The sequence below is a fragment of the Scyliorhinus canicula genome, chromosome 9, assembly GCF_902713615.1.
Source record: "Scyliorhinus canicula chromosome 9, sScyCan1.1, whole genome shotgun sequence".
NCBI lineage: Eukaryota > Metazoa > Chordata > Chondrichthyes > Carcharhiniformes > Scyliorhinidae > Scyliorhinus > Scyliorhinus canicula.
In genome coordinates this window covers 19,708,762-19,732,473 of record NC_052154.1, presented here as the reverse complement: position 1 = coordinate 19,732,473, position 23,712 = coordinate 19,708,762, and the positions used below count along the sequence as shown (strand labels likewise).

General features: G+C 48.0%; 1 protein-coding gene across 2 annotated transcripts in view; it reads left to right on the top strand.

Annotated features, from left to right (window-relative positions):
* The window catches only part of LOC119971132 (putative phosphoenolpyruvate synthase), a 167,233-nt gene extending 143,963 nt beyond the window's left edge, over positions 1–23,270 (top strand). For both annotated transcript variants that reach the window (XM_038806299.1, XM_038806297.1), the window contains exons 31-36: positions 2,112–2,247; positions 9,642–9,733; positions 11,545–11,672; positions 14,139–14,318; positions 18,566–18,640; positions 22,561–23,270. In XM_038806299.1, the coding sequence (XP_038662227.1) occupies positions 2,112–2,247; positions 9,642–9,733; positions 11,545–11,672; positions 14,139–14,318; positions 18,566–18,640; positions 22,561–22,619 (670 nt within the window). In that variant the 3' untranslated portion in view covers positions 22,620–23,270. The remainder of the gene's footprint in view (positions 1–2,111; positions 2,248–9,641; positions 9,734–11,544; positions 11,673–14,138; positions 14,319–18,565; positions 18,641–22,560) is intronic.
* The last annotated feature ends 442 nt before the right edge of the window (positions 23,271–23,712 follow it).

Here is a 23,712-nt window from a genome sequence, read left to right as displayed (position 1 = left end):
ACAAAGCCAGCATGGGTTTCTGAAAGTCTTAACAAATCTACTGGAGTTTTTTGAGGATGTATCTAGTAGAATAGATAAGGGAGAACCAGTGGATGTGGTGTATTTGTACTTTCAGAAAGTTTTGGATAAGGTCCCTCGTAAGAGGTTAGTGGGCAAAATTATAATACATGGGATAGGGGTTAATGTATTAGCATGGATCAAAAATTGGTTGACAGACAGCAAATAGAGAGTGGGAATTAATGGGTAATTTTCCGGATGGCTGGCAGTGACTAATGGGGTACCGCAGGGTTCAGTGCTTGGGCCCTAGCTGTTCACGATACATATAAATGACCCGGATGAGAGAACCAAATGTAACATTTCCAAATTTGCTGATGCCAGAAAACTGGGTGGAATTGTGGGTTGTGAGGAGGATGCTCCAAAGTGGTTTAGAAAAGTTGAGTTCGTGGGCAAACACATGGCAGATGCAGTACAACATGGCTAAATGTGAAGTTATACACTTGGTGTGAAAAACAGAAAGGAAGAGTATTATTTAACTGGTGAAATATTGGGAAGTGTGGAAGTACTTAGAGATCCTTGTACACCATTCAATGAAAGTGGAGAGGCAGGTACAGCAAGCATTTAGGAAGGGCAAATAGTATGTTGCTCTTCATGCAAGAGGATTTGAGTCCAGAAGTAGGGATGTCTTACTGCAGTTAAGCGAGTCCTTGGTCAGACCATACCTGGAGTATTGCGTGCAGTTTTGGACTCCCTTACTAAGAAAGGATAGATTTGCCATAGAGGGAGTGAAGCAGAGTTTCACAAGGCTGATACCAGGGTTCGTGGAACTATCCTATGAGAGATTGGCTTGACTTGGCCTGTATTCACTGGAATTTAGAAGGATGAGATGAGATCTAATTGAAACGTATAAAATTCGAAAACAGGTCTGGACAGATGAAATGCAGGGAGGATGTTTTCCCTGGTTGGGGAATCTAGAACCAGGGGACACAATTTCAGGATACAGGGTGGACCATTTAGGACTGAGGTGAGGAAAAAAGTCTTCACTTAAAGGACAGTGAACCTGTGAATTCTCTGCCACAGAAGGCTGTGGAGGCCAAGTCACTGTATATATTCAAGAAAGGGTTAGATACTTTATTTTAGATTTTAATGGCATCACGGAGAATGAGGAGAAAGTGGGAATATGGCATTGAGATCGAGAATCAACCATGATCATATTGAATGGTGGATCAGGCTTGAAAGGCCAAATAGCCTCCTCCAGCTCCTACTTTATTTGTTTCTATATGTTTGTTCTAAGAGGATGCAATTTAAAACCACCCTGTGCTGGCTGAACAAATGCCATCCAGTCTAATCCCACTGCCCAGTCCTTGGTTTACAGCCCGGTAGAGCACAGTACAGCACTTCAAATGTGTACCACGTTTTCTTTTTAAATGTGATGAAGATTTCTGCCCATAACACCACTTTCAGGAGTAAGTTCCAGACCCCGTCATGCTCGAGTGAAAAGATTTCTCCTCAGTTTCCCTCTAATCCTTCCACCAATTACTTGAAATTTTTGCGCCCTGGTTAGAGAACCCTCTGCTAAAGGAAATAGGTCCTTTCTTACCACTCTCTCTCGGCCTCTCATAATCTTCTGCACCTAAATTAAATCTCCCCTCAACCTCCTCTGCTCTAAAGAACACGGGCGAGATTCTCCGCCGGCAGGATTCTCTGTTTTGCCGGCGTCTGGGGGTTTCCCGACCGCGTGGGGCTGCCCCACAATGGGAAACCCCATTGACCGGCCGGTGTAACGGAGAATCCCGCCGGCTGGTCGGGGCAGAAATGTGGTGCAGGGGGGCGGAGAATCCAGCCCCACAACTCTGGCCGACACAAACTTTCCTCACAACTAAAATGACCCAGCCCTGGCAACTTCTTCAAAAATCTCCTTTGTACTCCTTTCCAGTGTGAATATTCCCAAGGGCAAATGTGATGAGGATTGTTCAAGATGGATTGAGTAATTGTACTGAATAATCATATTTTCAATATTCTGATGCTGTGTGATAACACTCTCATGGAAGCCCTTGGGATGCTTTACTCGATTAAGGACACTATTTAAGTGCCAATCTTTTTTCTTTCTGTAGGTGTGTCCTGCGCTTGGTCTTACCAAGGGCTAGAAAAGCCATTGCTGAACGAGAACAATTAAAAGCTGAGGCAATCAGGATGAATGATGTTTTTAAGGTTGCCTATTGGAGACTGGCTAAACTTATGTTACTGGAGGCAAGTATCCTTACTCACTTATAGATTTGTACACCAGAACTGTGCACGACCCAAAGCCAGAATGATTTTAATTTAATATCCATGTTGATGATGAACATTAGATAAGAAAACAGTACCACACTTGCATACATCGAACCTGGTCAGATCAATAAATAGCAATTGTATCACACGACACAGCTCCATTCAATGAACATGTCTGTTGATGTAGTTCACCATGACTTTGTGGTTGCACAACAGTGCTACAAAATATTTCTGCGCTGGAAAATAGCAATGGGTTAATTCCTATCGCACACTAGTCTCAGCTGTGTCCACTGGAGTTCGTTGGATGAAAGCCAGACAATTTGTTACAGGAACTGAAACCAGGGATCAAAGTAACACATTTCCCCATCCTGTAGCTGATTTGAAGAGTGGAATTTTGTCATCTTTGGACAGCAGTGCATCCTATGGAAAGACACAAAAAAGTGGGAATAAAACAAAGTCCAGCAAAAATGGAGATAAATGGGATGGACTAAATATTTTAAATCAACTTAAATTACAAGTAAAATATTTTGGGTAGATTTCCCTTGCGGACTGAGTCAGGATAGCTTGGGCTGGTTGAACAAAATTCTTGGCATGAGGCCTGAGCTTTTTTCATGTCTGGACCTCAAAAGGTTACTGAAAACAGTGGGCATGGAGAGAGCAGGAATTCCTGCAATAAAAACAGAGAATGCTGGATAAACCCAGCAGCTCTGGCAGCATCTGTGGAAAGAAACAGATTCAGCGTTCTGAATATCTGTGGCTTCCCTATAGAGCAGAACTGGAGGTTCCCACCATAATGGGTGAGCTTGGGGTGGGTGGGAGGGTGCGGGTATTGAAGGGATGGAAACGGTGAGTGAGTTGAGGGGAGCTGCGGGTGGGCCAACGGCAAGCCAACAGTATTTTGATGGACCGGAAGAACAATTCACGCAGCTCTGAGCTCCACAAAAAAACATTGAATGAAACAACCTGTTTTTCCCGCAGATGTCTGGTTCGGTCACTCAGTGCCTGTTACAATGTGCAGAGTGTGAACAGCAGATCATTTGCCCATTGGAACTCCAAAATTATATTGGGGGCCTTCATACTTAGGCCCTTGATTAAGATATTACTGAAACAGGAACCCATGCCCATGCAAAGGTCTCATTGAGAAACGGCGGACCATACCAAAAATGTGCCATTTAAATGTTGCACTGTCATTTTTGGACAGGTACATCCCCATGCCCGCTTAACAGAGGCAGTGTACATCAGCCCAGTTGCCTTCAACAGAACTACAAGTGTGACCACTTAATTAACACACAAGGGTTTCAGATCAACATACCATCAATGACTGCCATTCAATGGTAACAATTGACTGCACTTTAAAAGTCATTCATTGATTGGATACTTGTGATGTACATAGAATCCCAATGCAATTTTGAGCTCTCAATAGACAATCTGTCTCCTGCACACACTCTACCCATTAGAAACGTAGAAAATATAGAAGCAGCAGGAGGCCATTCAGCCCTTCAAGCCCGCTCCGCCATTCATTATGATCATGGCTGATCATCCAACTAAATAGCCTAATCCCAGTTCCCCCCATATCGTTTGATCCCCTTCGCTACAGAAACATTAAAAAAATAGTACTAAGCATTGAATGGCCTAACCAGAATCTTTTTAAGGAACACTACAGGTGTCTCATGAGACAACACAAGGAATTATTTTTTAAAGAGTTTTGTGCGCTGGACGAGTTCCTGGACGAGTTCCTGAATAAATGCAAGCTCTCTCTTCTCCGTTCATCACAGAGGTTTCTTTATTTACCTGTAAATTAAAAGGACACAGAACATTGTGATATATACAATTATACTCCACCTGAATTCAGAAAGACAATGTTAGCAAAATGGCAGAGGTATTAAAAAGTGATCTTGTTGCAAGAACAGGAACATGAACTGTCATGATAGGATGGAATGAGAATCAATTGTGTTGACAAATGTACAGTCCTGAGCAGCAAAACTCCGAACACTAGGGCTGTGATTCTCCCAAAAGGGAACAAAGTCCTCTGCGAGCGAGTTCAGCCGCATGTTTCCTGGCATGCGCAGTATCGAGAAACACATGGCTATTCAACAGGACTTGTGTTGAATAAGGGGACTGAGCGGAGAACACGCGGACGAGGCCATACATGGTCCTGTTTTTACAGTGGGGAGGTCCGCACCCTCCACACGGCAACCTCGGCCCGATTGCGCGCCCGCAAAAAATTTCAGCTTGGCACCTTGGCAGTGCCAACCTGGCAGCGCCCATTCCAGCTGGCAGTGCCACACTGACACCCAAGATGTTGCGAGCTGGGTAGGTCCCGGGAGCAAGGTAGATCCCGGGAGCAGAGTAGATCCCGGGAGCAGAGTATTCTGGCTTTCAACGGCCACGATGCGCCGCAGCGCGCTGCTTTTCAGGCACAGCGTGGCCGTCAGATCGCACCCGAGGAATGCACAATTCAACTGAGAATGGACAAAATGAATGCCAAGATGACTGACGGGCTGGTGCGCAACTGAATGGGCAAAGGCTTTTGACTGTGCAGCCACAAAAGATTATTCAACAGTATTGATCAATCTGTAATCACTAAAGCCGTTATTTCATTTGTACATGTTAGACAAGAAACTTGTGAAAGAAAGTGAACCAGTAACCAAAAAGAGTTTTGTCATTTATTGCAAGGACAGTCTCAGAGAAATATGTCGGGTTTGCTTGTGGGCTCCTAAGGGGCAGGAGTGGGGTCCCTTGTTGGCAGAAACTCAATGCCCGATCTGAGGGATCCAGCATCAGGTACCCGTGGCGAGGGTGTTGAAAGCCACCCCACTATACCCTTGCTGGTAATCCCGATCCCATGATCCTCATCCAACCCTGACACCCTTTGGCTTGGAGAAGCTGGACACCTCTGTTTGGATCACTAGCGAATCCCACTGCTCCTGCTGGCATTGCCTGCTATGGCCAGCTGCCAGCCTCTCATTAGCAGGGAGCTCTTGGGGAGTGCTATTTCCTCAAACAGGGAGCTGGATTCCCCGGTCGCCGACACCAAAATTCAGCGACTGGCCGGAGAATCCGAGTTCCTGACCAAATCAGGAGCAGCGCCGCTTTCACGATGCTCCGACTAGCCCCCAGCAAAACGGGGAATCCATGGCCGTTTTGCGCCATTTCTTCTGGCATAAAATGCCACTGTTCCATCGCCGGCGTGGGGACACAGCCCCAGAACCAGAGATTCCAGACCGGGGTCTTTGATTAAGTGGCACTTAATATGGCAGGCCATCCCCTATGGAGTCAATATGGGGCTCCTGTCAGCTCTCCAGCTGGGAAGGGTGAGAATCCATCGCCTGGATTAAATTCTGCCCACCATTTCAGGCCTGTGATGTTTCGTCAGAACTGGGGAAAGGTAGAAATGTATTGGGTGTTAAACAAGTGAAAGGTTGGGGAGAAGAACAAAAGGAACAATCTGCGATAGAGTGAAGGGAAGGCACAAATGAATGACAGAAGGTTTAATGCTGCAAGGCCAAAGAGAGTAGTAATGGGGCAAATAAAGAAACAAGTGATATATCTAGAGGAGGTGTGAATCGCAGGTTTGCTGCATTCTCAATGCAAAATAACGAAACAAGAAAGAAATGGCAGAAAAATCAAATCAGCAAAGAAACATGAAACAAAATGGGGGCAGGCATATGATCTAAAATGATTGAACTCAATGTTGGGTCCAGCAGACTGTAAAGTGCCCAGTAGAAAGGTGACGGACTGTGTCGTAATTGTCCCTTTAGGCAACACAGCAGAGTAAGGGTCACATGGCCTGTGTGACCCTTGGGGAAACATCCCAGTGGATGGGGTCCTCTTAAGCAAAGAGACGGTTAGAGAGCTGGCTATAGCCATGAGGCTGCTGTACAATTCTTAATACATTTTGTTTGCAAATGAAGTCTGTGGAAGTGCATCTTTACATCTGGTGATGAGGATAAATTATCCTGACACTGCCCCTGGACCAACACCTGTGAGTGTGTCCTGTTTTAATCAAAGTCTGAAAAAAAAAGTACTCACCAGAAATGCCTCTCTTTGGGTGAATAGACCCATTTGACTCCTCCACTGAGGACTGGACTCAATGCATCGAGCGCCTTGGGTATTACTTTCAAGCAAACAAAATAAGGGAGGAGGCAAAATGCAAAGCAATTCTCCAAAGTGTTTGTGGAACATTGTATGTGAAAGGTGTCAGTTATTTGAAGCTGAAGTTAGCTGTTATGCGCACACACAGATGGAGCAAGTCAAACACACACGCTCCCTGATGGACAGTGGTTCAGAATGGGGTAACATATGCAGCTTTGTGAAAGATTGACTCCCCTGCCAGGTTTGCATACTGGTCTTCAATTTTTGGGATTGAATATTCAGACACTGCAACCTTATTTGCAATCTTACAGCCCCAAGTGCAGCCGACTCCAAATCATTTAGTCAACTCGTGGATTTAGTGAAGGTTTAATTGCAAACTCAACCATCAGTCCTTCCCCCAGAGCTTCAAATTTCATTTGAGGGTGAGAGCCCCAGGCAGATTGATTCCGACTTACATTGTGAAAATGAAGCAATTATCAGAGTATTGTGATTTTGGAGCCACCCTAAATGACATGTTACAGGGTAGGTTGGTCTGATGTGTGAGCAACGACGCTATTCAACGCAGATTGCTGGCAGAAGTAGACATCAATTTTAAACGTGCGATGGAGGTAGCGCTGGCCATGGAAAGTGTTGAAAAGGGTGCACAAGAGTTGAAGAGTGTACAAAATGGCGCCGTTCACCAGTTAGGGCAGGATCCAGCAATTACCCGTGGCGTCAAAACTGCCACGGAGCGGGAAAGAATTTCAGTCACCAAATAAAAATGGTACAGAATAGGCAATCAGTCAGAAATGGTTTAGGTGTAGTATTAGCGACGTGGAGGTAACCACACTCCTGCATCATGTCGCTTTAAGGAGGCTGAGTGTTTCTATTGTCACAAAAGAGAACATTTGAAAAAATAGCACAGAGCTAAGTCAAGATTGCCGAGTATTCAATTAACTAAGATGTTACAAGTATACAATGTGGACGAGCCTGGGCATCAGTGATTGTGGTATTCACACTCTGTTTAATTTAAAACAGGCAAGATCAGTCTTGTTACTGTAAAGCTCTGGGTAAATGGGAAGCATCTTAAGATGGAAGAGGATTAAGGGACATCAGCCACTATGATGGGCGAGCATACATTTCCGTACCTAAGAGAGGAAATCTAACCATTGAACCCGAAGAGCACTTCTGCCGAGTTGAAGACATCCGGGAGAAGCAATAGCAATAAAAGACCCCACAATAGTACCTGTAAGCTGTGAACAACAGGCTACACAGCTCCCAGTGATGATAGTGACTGGTAAAGGACCAAGGACCAAGCCTTCGGGGCCGTGATTGACGTAAAGAAATCAAAGTTAATTAGGCTGAGATGTTTCATGTGCGGGAAGGGGACTGCCTGAACTGATAAGAAAACACAAGAGCGTCTTCGGTGATGAATTAGGCAAAATCAAAGGGCTACAAATTAAGATTTATGTGGATCCAGAGGTGATACCCTGAATTTTTAAAGCAAGACTGGTACCATATGTTGTAAGAGAGAAAGTGGATTAAGAGTTAAGCAGGTTGGAAGAACTAGGCATTATCCAGCCAGTTCAGTTCTCGGAATGGGCAGCACCTATAGTCCCTGTATTGAAACCACACCAGACGATCCACATTTGCTCCGATTACAAGCTAACAGTTAATCAGGCCACCAAGATGGAAAGATATTCAATCCCAAAAATTGAAGACCAGTATGCAAACCTGGCAGGGGAGTCAATCTTTCACAAAGCTGCATATGTTACCCCATTCTAAACCACTGTCCATCAGGGAGCGTGTGTGTTTGACTTGCTCTGTCTGTGTGTGCACACAACAGCTAACCTCAGCTTCAAATAACTGACATTTGACCTTTCACATACACATCTTCAAGTCAGTACTTTTAAATCAAGTAACTAGCAGAGAGTACCAGCAACTCTAATTAGATGATGCTTGCCAGGTATACACACCTGCCGTTGTCCGTGTCTTCGACATGTGCAATATTCCAAAAGGACAATGGATATTCTGCTACAGGGGCTACCGTGGGGTATTGTATAACCTGATGATGTCCTTATAACTGGATCGACAGAGGCTGATCGCCTCGCAAACTGAGAAGAGGCGTTAAAGCAATTTCAGGAGGCTGGAGCTCACTTCAAGAAAGTTAAGTGTATCCTTCAAGCCATTGAGATGATCTACCTTGGGCATTGTGTAGATGTACAAAGATTACAATCCATGGAAGACAAGGCCAAGGCGACACAGGAGGCATCTGCCCCCACAAACACAATTGAACACAAATTATTTTTGAGGATAATAAACTACTATGGTTTTTTTTACCGAACCTGTAGATAGTATTGGCCCCCTTGCATGTTCTGCTGAAGAAACACCATTGTTGGCCCTGGAAGACTCTCCAGGAGAAAGCTTTCAATTGAGTAAAGTAAACCTGTTAGTACACTTCGATCCATCTGAAGAACTGATATTGACGTGCAATGCCTCCCCATATGATGTTGCTGTGATGTTGTCCCATGAAATGGAGGATGGGTTTGAAAGGCAGATCTTCTTCTACAGTGATCACTCGCTAATGAGTATGCTCTTTGCCACTGATCATAGGCTCTATGGGTCCTTGCGTCGCTGACAGATGCAGGTCCCGCATCTCCGACCACGCACTTGTCAGGTGTGTCCGGGCGGTGGGATATCTGTGAATGTGCATCTTTACTGCCTGTTCCTCAAACTTGGATTGAACTTCATTGGAACGCCAGCAGCTGAAGGACAGAAATCGGAGGCGGAGAATTGCATTGACAGGCAACTAGAACCTTGGGGTTACCCTTGTGGATCAATGATGTTCCACAAAGCAGTCACCCAGTCTGGGGTTGGCCTCCCCAATGCAGACGAGACCAAAAACCTTGAGCAGCTTGTTTTAAGTAAATAAAGTCAGTATGTACAAAGGGCATCCTAGATTTTCTGTCTGTAACAAATGATGATCTCCATCAGGGCTGGTGCTGCATGTGGAGATGTGGCAATGATGGACTGTTCTTTCCCTCGCATAACAACCATTTTCACCCCAGTGGTCTCAAAGTCAGCAATGTGGCTGTGACTTTTTTTTGCCATCTTGAATCTTTGTTTCTGAAGTTCATTACGTTAAAGACATTGGGCTGAATAATATGAGTGAGGAGGTGGGGTGGGGGGTGAACAGAGCTTTCTTGGTGCGCTTGTCTCATTATTTTTGATATTATAGGTTCTAATTGTCTCAGCAACCACAGATGTTTTGGTTGTAAACCATTTCCTTAATATTTCAGGGTTATTTACCTGATGAAGACTTGCTCTTCTTCCTAACTCATTCAGAAATTGGACAAGTTCTTCAACAGAGATCATCAGCCTTGGTCACCAAGTAAGGAATCTGCCTCATTTGTGAAATTAACTAAAATGTTGCTCGAAATAGCGAGCTGGATTTGAATGGGTTGGATTTTCTCTGTTTCGTGACGCATGAAGGGTGGTCGCGATCGGGCGGAGAATCCAGCGTCAGGCAAAAACCGGGATCAGCGCCAGGCATCTAAACCTGTTCCGATTCTCCTGTCCCCCCACTGGCGTTGGGATCGAGGTACATACTCTGCGCCTGAGGGAGAATGCAAATGGATCATTACGACCAAATTGCATCTTATTAATGGGCCGGGCACCATAGTCTCCCAGCCCGCATGATTCTCCAGTCTCTGGGCGGGAATTCATGTGGGCGAGAATTGTTGCAGCTCTTGACAAATGTGATCCCGATGCGGTGGGCGAAGGGGGTAACTCTTTAAGGAAGTTGCCTCCAAAGTGCATCATAGGGCCACCCTCCCCTACTCCACAATGTAAGACCTACCCTTTCAGTTCCTCTTTTTCTCAACATAAAGCTCTTAATTGCTTTTGTTTGGTCATGAGCTGTCAATCATAGCTAGATGTCTATACCCTTTGTGGTTAGGTTTAAAGCAGGGTACTTGAGATGCATCCAAACCTGAAGGGAAATGTCATGGGCCAGGGTTTAGAGAACCCCAAAGTGTATTATGGCGTTCATCTGACCCACGACTTTTACTAGATTGTGGTATGGGGAGCGCACGGCCCACTCTACAGGTATGGTGCAGCAGAAATTTAAAAGTAATTTTTAAAGTAAAACAATGTTTATTCCCACCATAGAGTGAGGGCCTAAAAACAGGAGCAAGACGTGCCGTGATCTTCAGACAACCCTACAGCCCCCCCCCCACTCACTGGCAACGACCACGCCCCCCCATCGCTGGTACCAGCGCCATTAACCACCACCACCCCCCAGTGAATGACACCCCGGTATGGGGCACCAAGGGCCCCCATTCATGCCTCCTCCTTCAGGCCCTCCCTTCAGCTCTTCCCCCCCCCCCCCCACCCCCTTCACGCCCTCTCATTCCCCTTCCCTTTTATGCAATATCTCCTCTCAGGCATCACCCCTGGCGGTGCCCCTTGGCACTCCGGTAATGTCAACCTGGCACCCTGAAAGTGCCCCTTGACACCCAGGCAGTGCAACTCTGCCAGCCAGGCAGTGGTAACATGGCAACCTGGCTCTGCCAGAGTGCCGGGGCCCTGTAGCCAATCGCCAATGGCCTCAGCGTTTCCCGACAAGGTTATGGCGTCTGTTATCCGCACACGAAGACCATTCCCAGCATATTCCCAGCGGCTGGGAGATATGGCTTCAAATGGGCTGGGTGTGAACCAGATCCCCTCGGTGGCTGGTCAAAAGCATCTCGCTCCATTCGGCGCATGGCATGAACCCCATTTCGGGGCTCCTAGAGAACAGCGAGAGGTGCGCCAGGTGCAACGCAGCTGGAAAACTATCCCCCATTGGCCAGAGGCACAAATCCAAGAATTGCACTTAGGTTTTCTTCCTTTTTAAAAAATAAATTTAGAGAACTGACTTCTTTTCTTTTACCAATTAAGGTTTAATTTTACCAATTAATTTTACCAATTAGTGTGGCCAATTCACCCATCCTGCACATCTTTTTGGGTTGTGGTAGTGACACCCACGCAGATACGGGGAGAATGTGCAAACTCCACACGTACAGTGACCCAGGGTCAGAATCGAACCCGGGCCCTCAGTGCCGTGAGGCAGCAGTGCTAACCACTGCGCCACCCTGCCGCCCGAGAAGTGCACTTAGTTGACAGTTAACTAATACAGGCATTATCATGTCATTAATGCAGAGCACAGCGTCGGAGGAGATTACTGGGAAAGCAAATGGGCCTTCAGTTTAAGGAAATGAATATTGGAAAACCTGTGCCAATTGACCAATGTCAGAGTGAGACAAATGGAAGACAGATAGCTCTGCAAGGTAAGCATTGATAGGATGTAACATGATTTAGGGGAGAAGGTGAATTTGACGGTGTTGATATGGATTTTGCACTTAAAGTAAGAAAAGGTTGACTTGACTAATACCTGGACTGGGCGGTTGTCTTACGAGGAAGGGTTGGACAGGCCGAGCCTGCGTTCATTGGAGTTTAGAAGATGGAGAGATGATCTTTTTGAGCAATACGAATCCTGAGTGGGTGGTAATGGACAGGGCAGATGCTGAAAGGATGTGTCCCCTTGTGGAACAGGCTAGAAATAGGGGACACATTTTAAAAATAAGGCATGGGCCTAATTTTTCTGGCCGTTCTTGCCAATGCAATCTTCCGGTTGCACCAACGGTTGCGAGGGGTGCCCTCAACAGGAAACCCCGTTGACAAGAGTGGGACCAGAAGATACTGCCACCAGCCAGGGGGGGTGCAGAAAGTCCCGCCCATTCAATGGTGGGGCGAGCTTGAGGGGCAGAATGGCCTCCTCCTGCTTCAAAGTCATATGTTTGTAAATATTAAAGTTTATCACTCTTGGCACAGAGCTTTGCGTGACTTAAGTGCATATTGAGATTTTGGCCGCCAAATTAGACACCAATCATTTATCAGGCAGTGGATCGAAAGTTGAGACGGCCACAACTGGGTGTGTTGCTCCTGATGCCTGAACCGGCATTCTTCGGCCATTGGGATTCTCTTTTCCGGCTGGCAGCGGCGGGAAGAGAGAATCCTGCCGCCAGCGAATGGCGCACTGCCGAGAAACATGTGACTCGGGGGTCGGAGAATCCCATGTCTGATGTGCACTCCTATTACACAAATCTGGCGCAATAATTTGCAAAACCAGGCCGTAATATTTTTGCCTGTTACTTTGATAAGCTAAAACAACATTTTATTTTCTCTGGCAGGGCAGTTTCTTTTATTTTGACCTCAATTTTCATCACTTTCGTTATCCTGTGACTTTCACTGGAATTGTTATTGATGTTATCTGCACATGCATGTGATGACATATCGCACTTTATTATCTGTAGTGGGGCAAAGGCACATTTTCCATTGTACAGCTTCCCAATGTTTGATTTGGCACCCTGTCAACTAAGTGGAATTCTTGGATTTGAGTCTCCAGCCAATGGAGCCTGAGAGGACTTCCTTTACATCTTAAATTTAATAATGTGTTCATGCGTGGATCACCCTGTGCATTAGCGCCTGTTTAGAGGCTGACTTAGCCCATAAAATATGGGTCAGTAAAAGATACTGCATGAAACCACCACTAAAAATATCACCACACACCTATCTCCCAACCTCCCCGGACCTCCTGAAAAAAAACGACTAACCCTTTTAACTTTTGTCAGACGCCTGCCCAACCCCACCCCCACTCGCTTTGTAAACAGGGCCAAGGGGTTAAGCTGGCCCCTCCAAACCATTTCCTTCAACTTCCACCCCATATTACGGCCATTCTCCAAATGGTGATATAAGCTGCAGAAATGTAGCTCCGAGTTTAAGATGCCACTTTGTGCCCTGCTACAGGGAGGTGGTGTTACTCTGTATACACATCGATTTCTTCCCTACTCCGGAGGCTCATTCAGAAGTTTGGTTGCTGATGTCACTCCGGTTTATTTGAAGTATCACTTTGTATCTAGATCATCGATTATGCATCAGGAATTCCTCCTCTTCTGCTAAAAAGCACGAGGATAAGGATAAAGTGGCAGGATTGGAGACTCTTGGAGTGAAGGTCCCTTCCCCACATGCACATAATCACTCACTAAGACCTCCAGACTAAAACGGTCCTACTTTGACTTTGAAGCTGGGTTTCTCACCCACTCTCCATTCCCCCAAATGCCCCCACCCCCTCCCACCACTACCACCACCCCACCCCTAAAGATACTGTTGAAATTATGGTGGCACTGGTGGTTGAAAATCTGCAGCCCATTTCTACCAGGAGAACAGAATTGTCTGTAGCAGCCAAGGTTGCCTCTGTTGATACAACCTCCTGGCAGCATTGATTGATTGATTGTCACATGCACCGAAGTACAGTTAAAAGTATTTTTCTGCAGCTAAGGGAGCGTACTCATTACATACATAGTAGACAAAAGGAATCATCGACAGAGTACATTGACAAATGGTACATCGACATCAGCTGAACCTTGAAACTGCATCAAGAGTGCTGCACACTTTATATCCTCTCCAAGAGAACTAACACGAGAAAGAGGGAGCTATCCCATTCTATAGAGTTAAATAGTGCAGGCAACCATCTCCATTCTACTAATATCACCGCACCTGGGCCTTGACTGGGGTCAGGGCCAGGGTAGACTGATGACTGTCTCACCAGACTTCTCGTTGTGAGGAGAATCTCTCTCTGGCTCTTTCTGGCATAAGGAATGAATGTCAGTGAAGGAGCATGTTTTTGTTTTGGTGTTCCTGCCTAAATTGGGAAGACCAGAAGATCTGAAAGTCCAAACTGTCCTTTATTACAGGTATGACCGTGAGCCAGGGGATTGTGAAGGGGACAGCGCGTGTTGTGAAAACAATCCTGGAGGCCGACTGCATCCAGATGGGGGACATTTTAATCGTGACAAGCACAGACATCGGTTGGAGCCCATACTTCCCTCTGCTGGGCGGACTTGTCACCGAGATTGGAGGATTGCTTTCACATGGTATGAAGCGTAAAGAAATGTTTTTTAGAATGGTAGAAAAGCTATGGCGCATGAAGAGACCATTCAGCCCGTCATGTCTGTGCCGACCAAAAGAGAGAGTAAGAAACTAGCTGCTCATTTGAATCCCACTTTCCAGCACCTGGGGCGGGATTCTCCCCTACCCGGCGTGACGGGGGGTCCCGGCGTAGGGGAGTGGCACCAACCACTCCGGGGTCGGGCCTCCCCAAAGGTGGGGAATTCTCCGCACCTTTGGGGGCTAGCCCCGCGTCGGAGCGGTTGGCACCAGAAGACTGGCGCAAAAAAACCGGCGCCCCCGGCAGGGGGGCTGGCCGAAAGGCTTTCGCCAGTCGGCGCATGCGCCGGCGGTGACGTCAGCGCCCAGCTGCCGCTGACGTCACCACCAGCGCATGCGCGATGTGGGTTTCTCTTCCGCTTCCGCCATGGCGGAGGCTGTGGCGGCCGCGAAAGAGAAATAGTGCACCCAGGGCACTGGCCCGGAGTCTGAGCGGGGGGCCCCGATCGCGGGCCTGGCCACCGTGGGGGCACCCCCCGGGGTCTGATCGCCCCCCCCCCCCCCCGTCCCCCGCAGGACCCCGGGGGCCCGCTCACGCCGCTGATCCCGCCGTTACCAGAGGTGGTTCAAACCTCGGCGGCGGGAGAGGCCTCCCAGCGGTGGGACTTCGGCCCATCGCGGGCCGGAGAATCACCACAGGGGCCTCACCGATCGGAGTGGCGAGATTCCCGCCACCGCCACTTCCCGGTGGCGGAGAATCTCTGCCACGGTGGAGGCCAGATTTTCGGCGGCCCCAGGCAATTCTCCGACCCTGCTGGGGGTCGTAGAATTTCTCCCCTGGTCTGTAGACTTGCAGGTTATAGTGCTGCAGATGCAGATCCAGCTACGTTTTAATTAAACTGAGCATTTCAGCCTCAACCACCAATTTAGGCGCTGAATTCCAGATGCCTTTACCTTGTGGGTGAAAACCTTTTTGCCTCATGTCCCCTCCAATCCTTCTACCAATCACTTTTTTTTAAAATTTAGATTACCCAATTATGTTTTCCAATTAAGGGGCAATTTAGCGTGGCCAATCCACCTACTCTGCACATTTTTGGGTTGTGGGGGCGAAACCCACGCAAACACGGGGAGAATACGCAAACTCCACACGGACAGTGACCCAGAGCCGGGATCGAACCTGGGACCTCAGCGCCGTGAGGCGGTTGTGCTAACCACTAGGCCACCGTGCTGCCTCTTCTACCAATCACAATAATCTGCCCCCTGATAATTGACCCCTGAGCAAGGAGAAACAAGTCTTTCCGGTCGACCCTATCTAAGTCCCTCATAATTTTGTGCACCTCAATTAGATTGCCCCTAAGCCTCCTCTGGTCTAAGGAGCCTATCCAAGCTCTCCTCCTTGCTGCAATTTCCAAGCCCTGGAAACATTCTTGTAAATCTCCTCTGCACTCTCTCCAGAGAAATTGGGATTCTCCTTTCCAGGGACTAAGTCTCCACGCCGGCGGGAAAACTGGCGCGAATCACTCCGTTGTCAACAGCTCACGAAAGGGCGGAATTCTCCACACTAGGTGGATGCTGGAGGGGTTGCCGCCGCGCTAGCCGGCGGCGAAGGGACTGGGCAATTTGCGCATGCGCCAAAGGGCCGGCGTGATCTTGCGCATGCGCGGAACCGCCGGCGTGTTTTGTTGCATGCGCGGGGGGGGGCCTCTTCTCTGCGCCGGCCATGGCAGAGCCCTACAGGGGCCGGCGCGAAAGGAAGGAGTGCCCCCATGGCACAGGCCCTCCTGCAGATCGGTGGGCCCCGATCGCGGGCCAGTCCACCGTGGGGTTGGATCCCCCCTGCGCCCCCCCCCCCCCCCCCCCCCCTTCAAGGACTGCCCCCGCCGACTTACCTGTCAAGTCCCGCCGTGTGGGACCATATCCAACCCATGCCGGCGGGACTGGCCAAAAACAGAATGGCCCCATCGGGGCCCAGAGAATTGCCAGGGCGGGGCCACTGCCAACAGCCCCCGACCGGCATGGCGTGAACCCCGCCCCCGCCCGACAAATGGCGCCGGGGAATACGGCAGCCAGCGGCGGGGCGGGATTCATGCTATCCCACGGGGGTTCTCAGACCCAGCGGGGCATCGGAGAATCCTGCTGATTATGTCCTTTCTGTACTGCGGTGACCAGAACTGCGCACAAAACCACAGGCATGGCCTAACCAGCATTTTATATTGTTCCACCATTATACCCCAGCTTTTATATTCAATACCGTGCCCAATAAAGGAAAGCATTCCATATTTTATTTTTTATTGTCAATGACAGCCCGAAATAATCATGTTTATGAGGAAGACTTCCCATTTTAATGTCAGAAAGAATGTTGTTAAAGAAACCTTTGAATTGTAATTTTAATTCCATTGAATTCCCTTTTAATATTCTGTTCAACACTTCCCTGTTACCTGCTGAATTGGTTTGACTGTTGTTGCTACATGATTGTTATGCATATTACTAATCTGGTTAGTGTTGTGTTTGGTCCCCTGTACTTTATGATGAACTCATCAAACACTTTGATCTGTCCAAACCAAGATCCTTTTATTGTGTCTCGTGCGGTAAGATGGCAATCTTATACAGAGCACGTTATCATGGAGTCTTGCCACTCCTCTGGAACTTGCACCTTGTGCTGACCAATTACATGCACGTCTTATTACCCTCTATATCTTGTTGACTCGCTGGCCGGATGCGCCACTCTTTATATAGAGGTCCCAGGTCACACAACCTTGGTTTTGAGACCACACGGTGTGTCTGTACCGCCACCTGCTGGTTGGAGGTCTCGAATCATCCAACTATGATATGGCCATTAGGCATATTATCACAAATACCTAGCTTTTAGATGAATTCTCCTATGGGCGTTACACTGCAATTGAGTCAGAAACTTCCAGTTTGAGTCCTACCCCAAGACTTTTTTTTTAAATCTTAATTAGTGCCGCAAGTAGGTTTACATTAACACTGTAATGAAGTTACTGTGAAAAGTCCCTAGTCTTCACATTCCGGCGCCTGTTCGGGTACACCGAGGGAGAATTCAGAATGTCCAATTCACCTAACAAGCACGTCTTTGGGGACTTGTGGGAGGAAGCCGGAGCACCCGGAAGAAACCCATGCAGACACGTGGAGAACATGCAGACTTCACACAGACAGTGACCCAAGCCGGGAATAGAACCTGGGACCCTGGCGCTGTGAAGTAACAGTGCTAACCACTGAGCTACCGTGCCACAGTGACTTGATGGCCAAGGAAGATGCGTTCGTAACGTGGCCAAACAGGTTGAGTATCAACCTGCAAGAATCCTTCCAATATGCCAATGGCAGACAGTAAGAATGGGACAGACCTTTGGTCAGCCGTGCTTGATGCGGAGTGGCTTCCCTCAAGCTGTAACCTCTGGTGCTAGGCTAGTGGCCTGTTCCTGGTAGAAGATTACCTGTGGGAGCAGATTAAAATCTGTCGTGTGCACCATTAGATGCGTGTGGGGGGGAGGGGCGGGCGGGAATAATAAGGCATTTGCACATTCACAACATCATAGGAGGGAAAACATGAAAACAAATGAATACATTACACTAGTATTGTACAATTAGTATGGACAGATGTAAGTGGCGTGTATTACATGGCCCATGTAGACTTGGCTATAACAGTGGACTTGTAGCTCAGAGCTTGAGATTTCAGATTCTTAGCTTGAGAATTGTATTCAATAATTAAAAACTAACCATAAAAATTGGTGAATTGATGTAAAACCCAGCTGGTTCACCAATATCTTTCCTGGCCTACATGAGTCTACAGCCGCCCAACATGGGAGTGATCAGTGATTGAATAGATGTTGTGGTCCCTAAGGACAAGCAATCTGCTATGTCAAATACTAACACCTTTTTAAAGAACATGTTTTGATAATCTAACTTGTCATCCCTAGTTTCAAGTTTCAATGCAGATGTTGAGCCTGTTTACTTGGATTCGTGGGAGGCTAAAGTTCTACTAGTTTAGATGACAGTGGTTATTTCAGATTCAGATCACAGTGCATTGTGAGGGCAAAGCTCTTTTCCTTTTTAGTACTTTTTAGCATTCAATCTGATAGTACTGAACTTCTAACTGATGGGGACGCAGAAAGGTCACGTTTCAATGCAGTTACATTACAGTTGATGATTTGTGCTTAAGGATATGTTAAATGTTATTTCCATCTCAAATTATTTATTTGCCTTCTGTTCTCAACAGGTGCAGTGGTTGCACGAGAATATGGGTTACCGTGTATTGTGAGTTGCAGAGGTGCTACAAGCCTATTCAAATCAGGTATGCACAGTAGGAGACCATTTTCAAATTTTTTTCAGCTAAGTATTAATTCGGGTGGGAAAAGTAACCGTTGGCTGCTTTTCCTGCCTTTTCCTGACTGCTTTTCGTGACTGCTTTTCCTGCCTTTTTTAAAAAAACTTGGTCAAAAACAAACCAGTAGGTGGATCACATAATGTCACACCGATGGGCCGGGCACTGAATTTGGCTCATAATAGATCAGGTGATCTTTTCTCAAGGGAATCCCAATTAAAACAAAATACAAAAACAAGAACCCTGGGTGGAATTCTCCGACCCCCGCAGGGTTGGGGAATCGCCCGGGGCCGGCGTAAATCCTGCCCCCGCCGTGGCCAGCGTAAATCCTGCCCCCGCCGTGGCCGGAATTCTCCGCCACCCAGGAATCGGCGGGAGCGGGAATCATGCCCTGCCGATCGGCGGGCCCCCCCCGCCGGTCGGCGTGCCCCCCGCGGCGATTCTCCGGCCCGCGATGGGCCGAAGTCCTGCCGCTGACAGGCCAATCCCGCCGCCGTGGCTTATACCACCTCTGGCGCCAGCGGGATTGGCGGCGCGAGGGGGCCCCCGAGGTCCTGGGGCAGGCGCGGGGCGATCGGACCCCGGGGGGTGCCCCCACGGTGGCCTGGCCCACAGTCGAGGCCCATCGATCGGCGGGTGGGCCAGTGCCGTGGGGGCACTCTTTTTCTTCCATCGCTGCCACGGCCTCCACCCTGGCGGAGGCGGAAGAGACCCCCCCCTACCGTGCATGCGCCGGTGGTGAAGTCATCGGCCGCTGACGCACGGCGCATGCGCGGACCGGCGAAGGCCTTTCGGCCAGCCCCGACGCCGGGCGGCGTAGCGGAAGGCCGTTGGCCGTTGGCGCCAGTTTTGGCGCCAGCCAGCGGAGCGGAAACCACTCCGGTGCGGGCCTAGCCCCTAAAGGTGCGGAGAATTCCGCACATTTGGGGAGGCCCAACGCCGGAGTGGTTGCCGCCACTCCGCTACGCCACGACCCCCCACCCCCCCGGGTAGGGGAGAATTCCGGCCCCTATTTAGAACATAGAACATACAGTGCAGAAGGAGGCCATTCGGCCCATCGAGTGCACCGCCCCACTTAAGCCCTCACTTCCATCCTAGCCCCGTAACCCAATAACACCTCCTAACCTTTTTGGTCACTAAAGGCAATTTATCATGGCCAATCCACCTAACCTGCGTGTCTTTGGACGGTGGGAGGAAACCAGAGCTCCCGGAGGAAACCCACGCTGACACGGAGAGAACGTACAGACTCCGCACAGACAGTGACCCAATGGGGAATCGAACCTGGGACCCTGTGGCTGTGAACCCATGGTGCTATCCACTTGTGCTACCGTGCCGTAAACAAACCCCCCCCCCCAGACACCCAGACACGGACGCCCCTCCATCCCCAATATGGATCACCCATCCCCACCACACGATTCGCCACCACCCCACCCCACATTCAGCGCCCTGCCCGCCTCTTCCCAGATATGGAACCCCCAACAGCATGGAACCCCCAACATCTCCCTCAAGAAAATCCCCCGGCACTGCTCCCCTACACTGCCTGATAGTACCTGGGGGGCAGTGCCAGGCCATGGTCCGGGCAGTGGGCATGACGCTCTCCACTCTTGGGGATGTACTCAATCGTATGTCAGGACCTGTTGCCACATCAGCTGAGATCCTAACATGAGGGTATAATACAGTGGGGAAGCCCACTAATGATATTTAAATGTATGGTAATTGGGTTCACTGTGGGAACCTCATTGTATCATTGTTGGGGAAGCAGGAACAATCTCAATGGGAATTTAATTTTAACATTTTTTAAATAGTTTTCTTATACCCAAGTCGTTTTGTTTTCGAATTCAGGGGAAATTTAGTGCGGTTAATCCACCTACTTTGCACATATTTTGGGTTGTGGGGGTGAGACTCACGCAGACACGGGGAGAATGTACAAACTCCACACGGACAGTGACCCAGGGCCGGGATCGTACCTGGGTCCTCGGCGCCGTGAGGCAGCAATGCTAACCACTACGTCACCGTGCCGTCCATTCAATGGGAAATCCTGACGGCAGAAAAGCTGATTGGGGATTCCCACTGGATTCTCCCCCGCCACCTACTTTACTGCCCGCTGAAAACGTGGACAGGAAATACCCCTCCCCACAGAGTTCCTTGTGCACTAAAAAGACTTTCGGATTTAACTTCAGTCTCAAGGGAATATGTCTGTATTTTGCAAATTGTGCAGTGTAAAAACCTTGCATTTCTATCGCACCTTTTACAACCTCAGAATATCCCAAAGTGCTTGACCAGCCAATGCAAGTTATTTTAAAGTGTATTCATTATTGTAATGTAGGGAAACGCAACAACAAAATTACAAACAGCAGTGTTATGATGACCAGATCGTCTGATTTTGTGACCTTGCCTTGTATGTAGACAACACATGGAGGAAACACCAAAATAACTCGCCAGCTCTCTTTCAAATAGAGACACAATGGCACAGCGGTTAGCTCTGCTGCCTCACAGCGCCAGGGACCCTGGTCCAATTCTGACCTCGGGTGACTGTCTATGTGGAGTTTGCATGTTCTCCCCGTGCTTGCGTGGGTTTCCTCCGGGTGCTCCAGTTTCCTCCCATGGCCCAAAGTTATGCAAGTTAGATGGATAAAATTGTCCCTTTGTATCCTGGGGTTATGGGGGATAGGGCAGGTGATTGGGCCTCGGTAGAGTGCTCTTTCAAAGGGTCGGTGCAGACCCGATGGGCTGAATGGCCTCTGCCTACACTGTAGGGATTCTATGATTCTATGGAACTTATATGCTCAGTTGAGAGGGCCGACAGTTGTCGGTTTAATGTATCGTCTGAAAAAAGGAACCGCCGACAACACTGCCGTTCTCTCAGTTCCGTATCGGAGTGTCAGCCTGAATTTTGTGCTGAAGCCTCTGGCGTGGAGCTTGAATCCGCATCTTCTGAAACCGAGGTGAAAATGTTATGGCTGAGGCTAAGTTAACCCTGTGTTTAACAATCAAATTTATCGGGTTAAGTATTTTGAAGTGTTTCGATGCTGTAATAAGGTGCAATATAAATGTAAGTATTTTACTGGGAGAGTAGGATTTTGGCACCGATGAAACTTTTCATTTTGAAATCTGGAAATAATCATTTTCAAAATATTTGAAACTTAAACCAGGGAGGTGATAGTGGCATAATGAGAATGTCCCTAGACTGGTAACCCAGAGGCCCAGGCTGCTGTTCCGGGGACATGCGTTCATAGCAGAGGTGGAATTTCAATTCAGTTAACAAATCGAGAATATAAAGCTAGTCTCAGTAATGGTGACCATGAAACTATCATGGGTTGGCATAACGACCTGGTTCAGTCAGGAAATCTGTTGTTCCATCCCGGTCCAGGCCCACAGCAATGAGTTGACTCTTGATTGTCCTTTGAAATGTTCAGTTCAAGAAATGCCCACCTCTCATAAAATAATAAATGCACTGATGCACTCGGCGGGATTTTCTGCCACCCCACCGGTGTGTTTCGCTGCAGTGGAGAAAGCCCGCCATTGGCCGGCTGTGGGATCTTCCTGTCCCGCTGCCGGGGGGACCCGCGGAGGGTGGCTCACCGTCGGCAAGACCGATTGAGAATACAACCTTTACGAGTGTGCTTTAGAGGTGGCAACCTGCGACCCTTGCCTGGTCCGATCCGGCACATAGGTGACTCCAGACCCACAACAAATCTAATTGTCTCATAACTGCCTTCTGAAATAGCCGGACAAGCTGTTCAAGATGGTGGACCACTACTGTCTTCTGAAGCACAGGTTGGAATGGGCAATAAATGCTGACCTTTCCGGTGACAGCCACAGCATGTGAATGAATGAAGAAAATATATTGTTCTGCTAAACACTATTTTTTTTTTCAACTGTTCACACAGGTGATACCGTGATTCTCAGTGGGAAAAATGGATTTGTGCAGAAAGTTGAAGAAAATTGAAAATATGAATGTATTTATAATGCAACCTTTTTGCAAATGCCTAATACCACAGTTTTAGATTCAATACAAATAATAGCAAAGCTTTGATGTCGATAGGTTCCACTTGAAGCTAAACTATAGTATTTTTATTTATAAATATTTAATATATATTCACTGCATATTTTTAAAAGTCCTGTTTATGACGCTAAAGCCAACAGAAATTTCATCCTTTTTTATGTTTTGAATCCACCCACAGTCACAAATATCTCCAAGATATAAGAGGAACACAATGTAATTTTTTGATTTGACATTTTGCAGTCTTTGGACCCAACATGGAGTTTGAACAATTTCAGATCATCACCTCAGAACCCATGTTTTTCTGAATGGAAGCTGTCGGTGGTGATTCAGGTTTTTCTCCATGTCCGTCTTTTGTTTTTTTGCTTGTCCCATATCCATCTCTTTCTGTCCTGCAACACTGTCCCTCCTGGGATTTAATCTCTATTATCGCACACCCAGACCTCTCCTTCTGTGCTTTCATCCCCGCCTCCCTGCCCCTAACTTTCAATTGTTTAAAAGCTGTCACATTTCTAACTTTCTCCAGTTCTGATGAAAGTTCAGCAACTTGAAATGAAAATGAAAAATGAAATGAAACGAAAATCGCTTATTGTCACAAGTAGGCTTCAAATGAAGTTACTGTGGAAAGCCCCTAGTCGCCACATTCCGGCGCCTGTTCGGGGAGGCTGGTATGGGAATTGAACCGTGCTGCTGGTCTGCCTAGGTCTGCTTTCAAAGCCAGTGATTTAGCCCTGTGCTAAACCAGCCCCTTAATGATAACTCTATCCCTCTCTCCACAGAGAGGCAGCACGGTAGCATTGTGGATAGCACAATTGCTTCACAGCTGTAGGGTCCCAGGTTCAATTCCGGCTTGGGTCACTGTCTGTGCGGAGTCTGCACATCCTCCCTGTGTGTGTGTGGGTTTCCTCCGCATGCTCCGGTTTCATCCCACAGTCCAAAGATGTGCAGGTTAGGTGGATTGGCCATGATAAATTGCCCTTAGTGTCCAAAATTGCCCTTAGTGTTGGGTGGGGTTACTGGGTTATAGGGATGGGGTGGA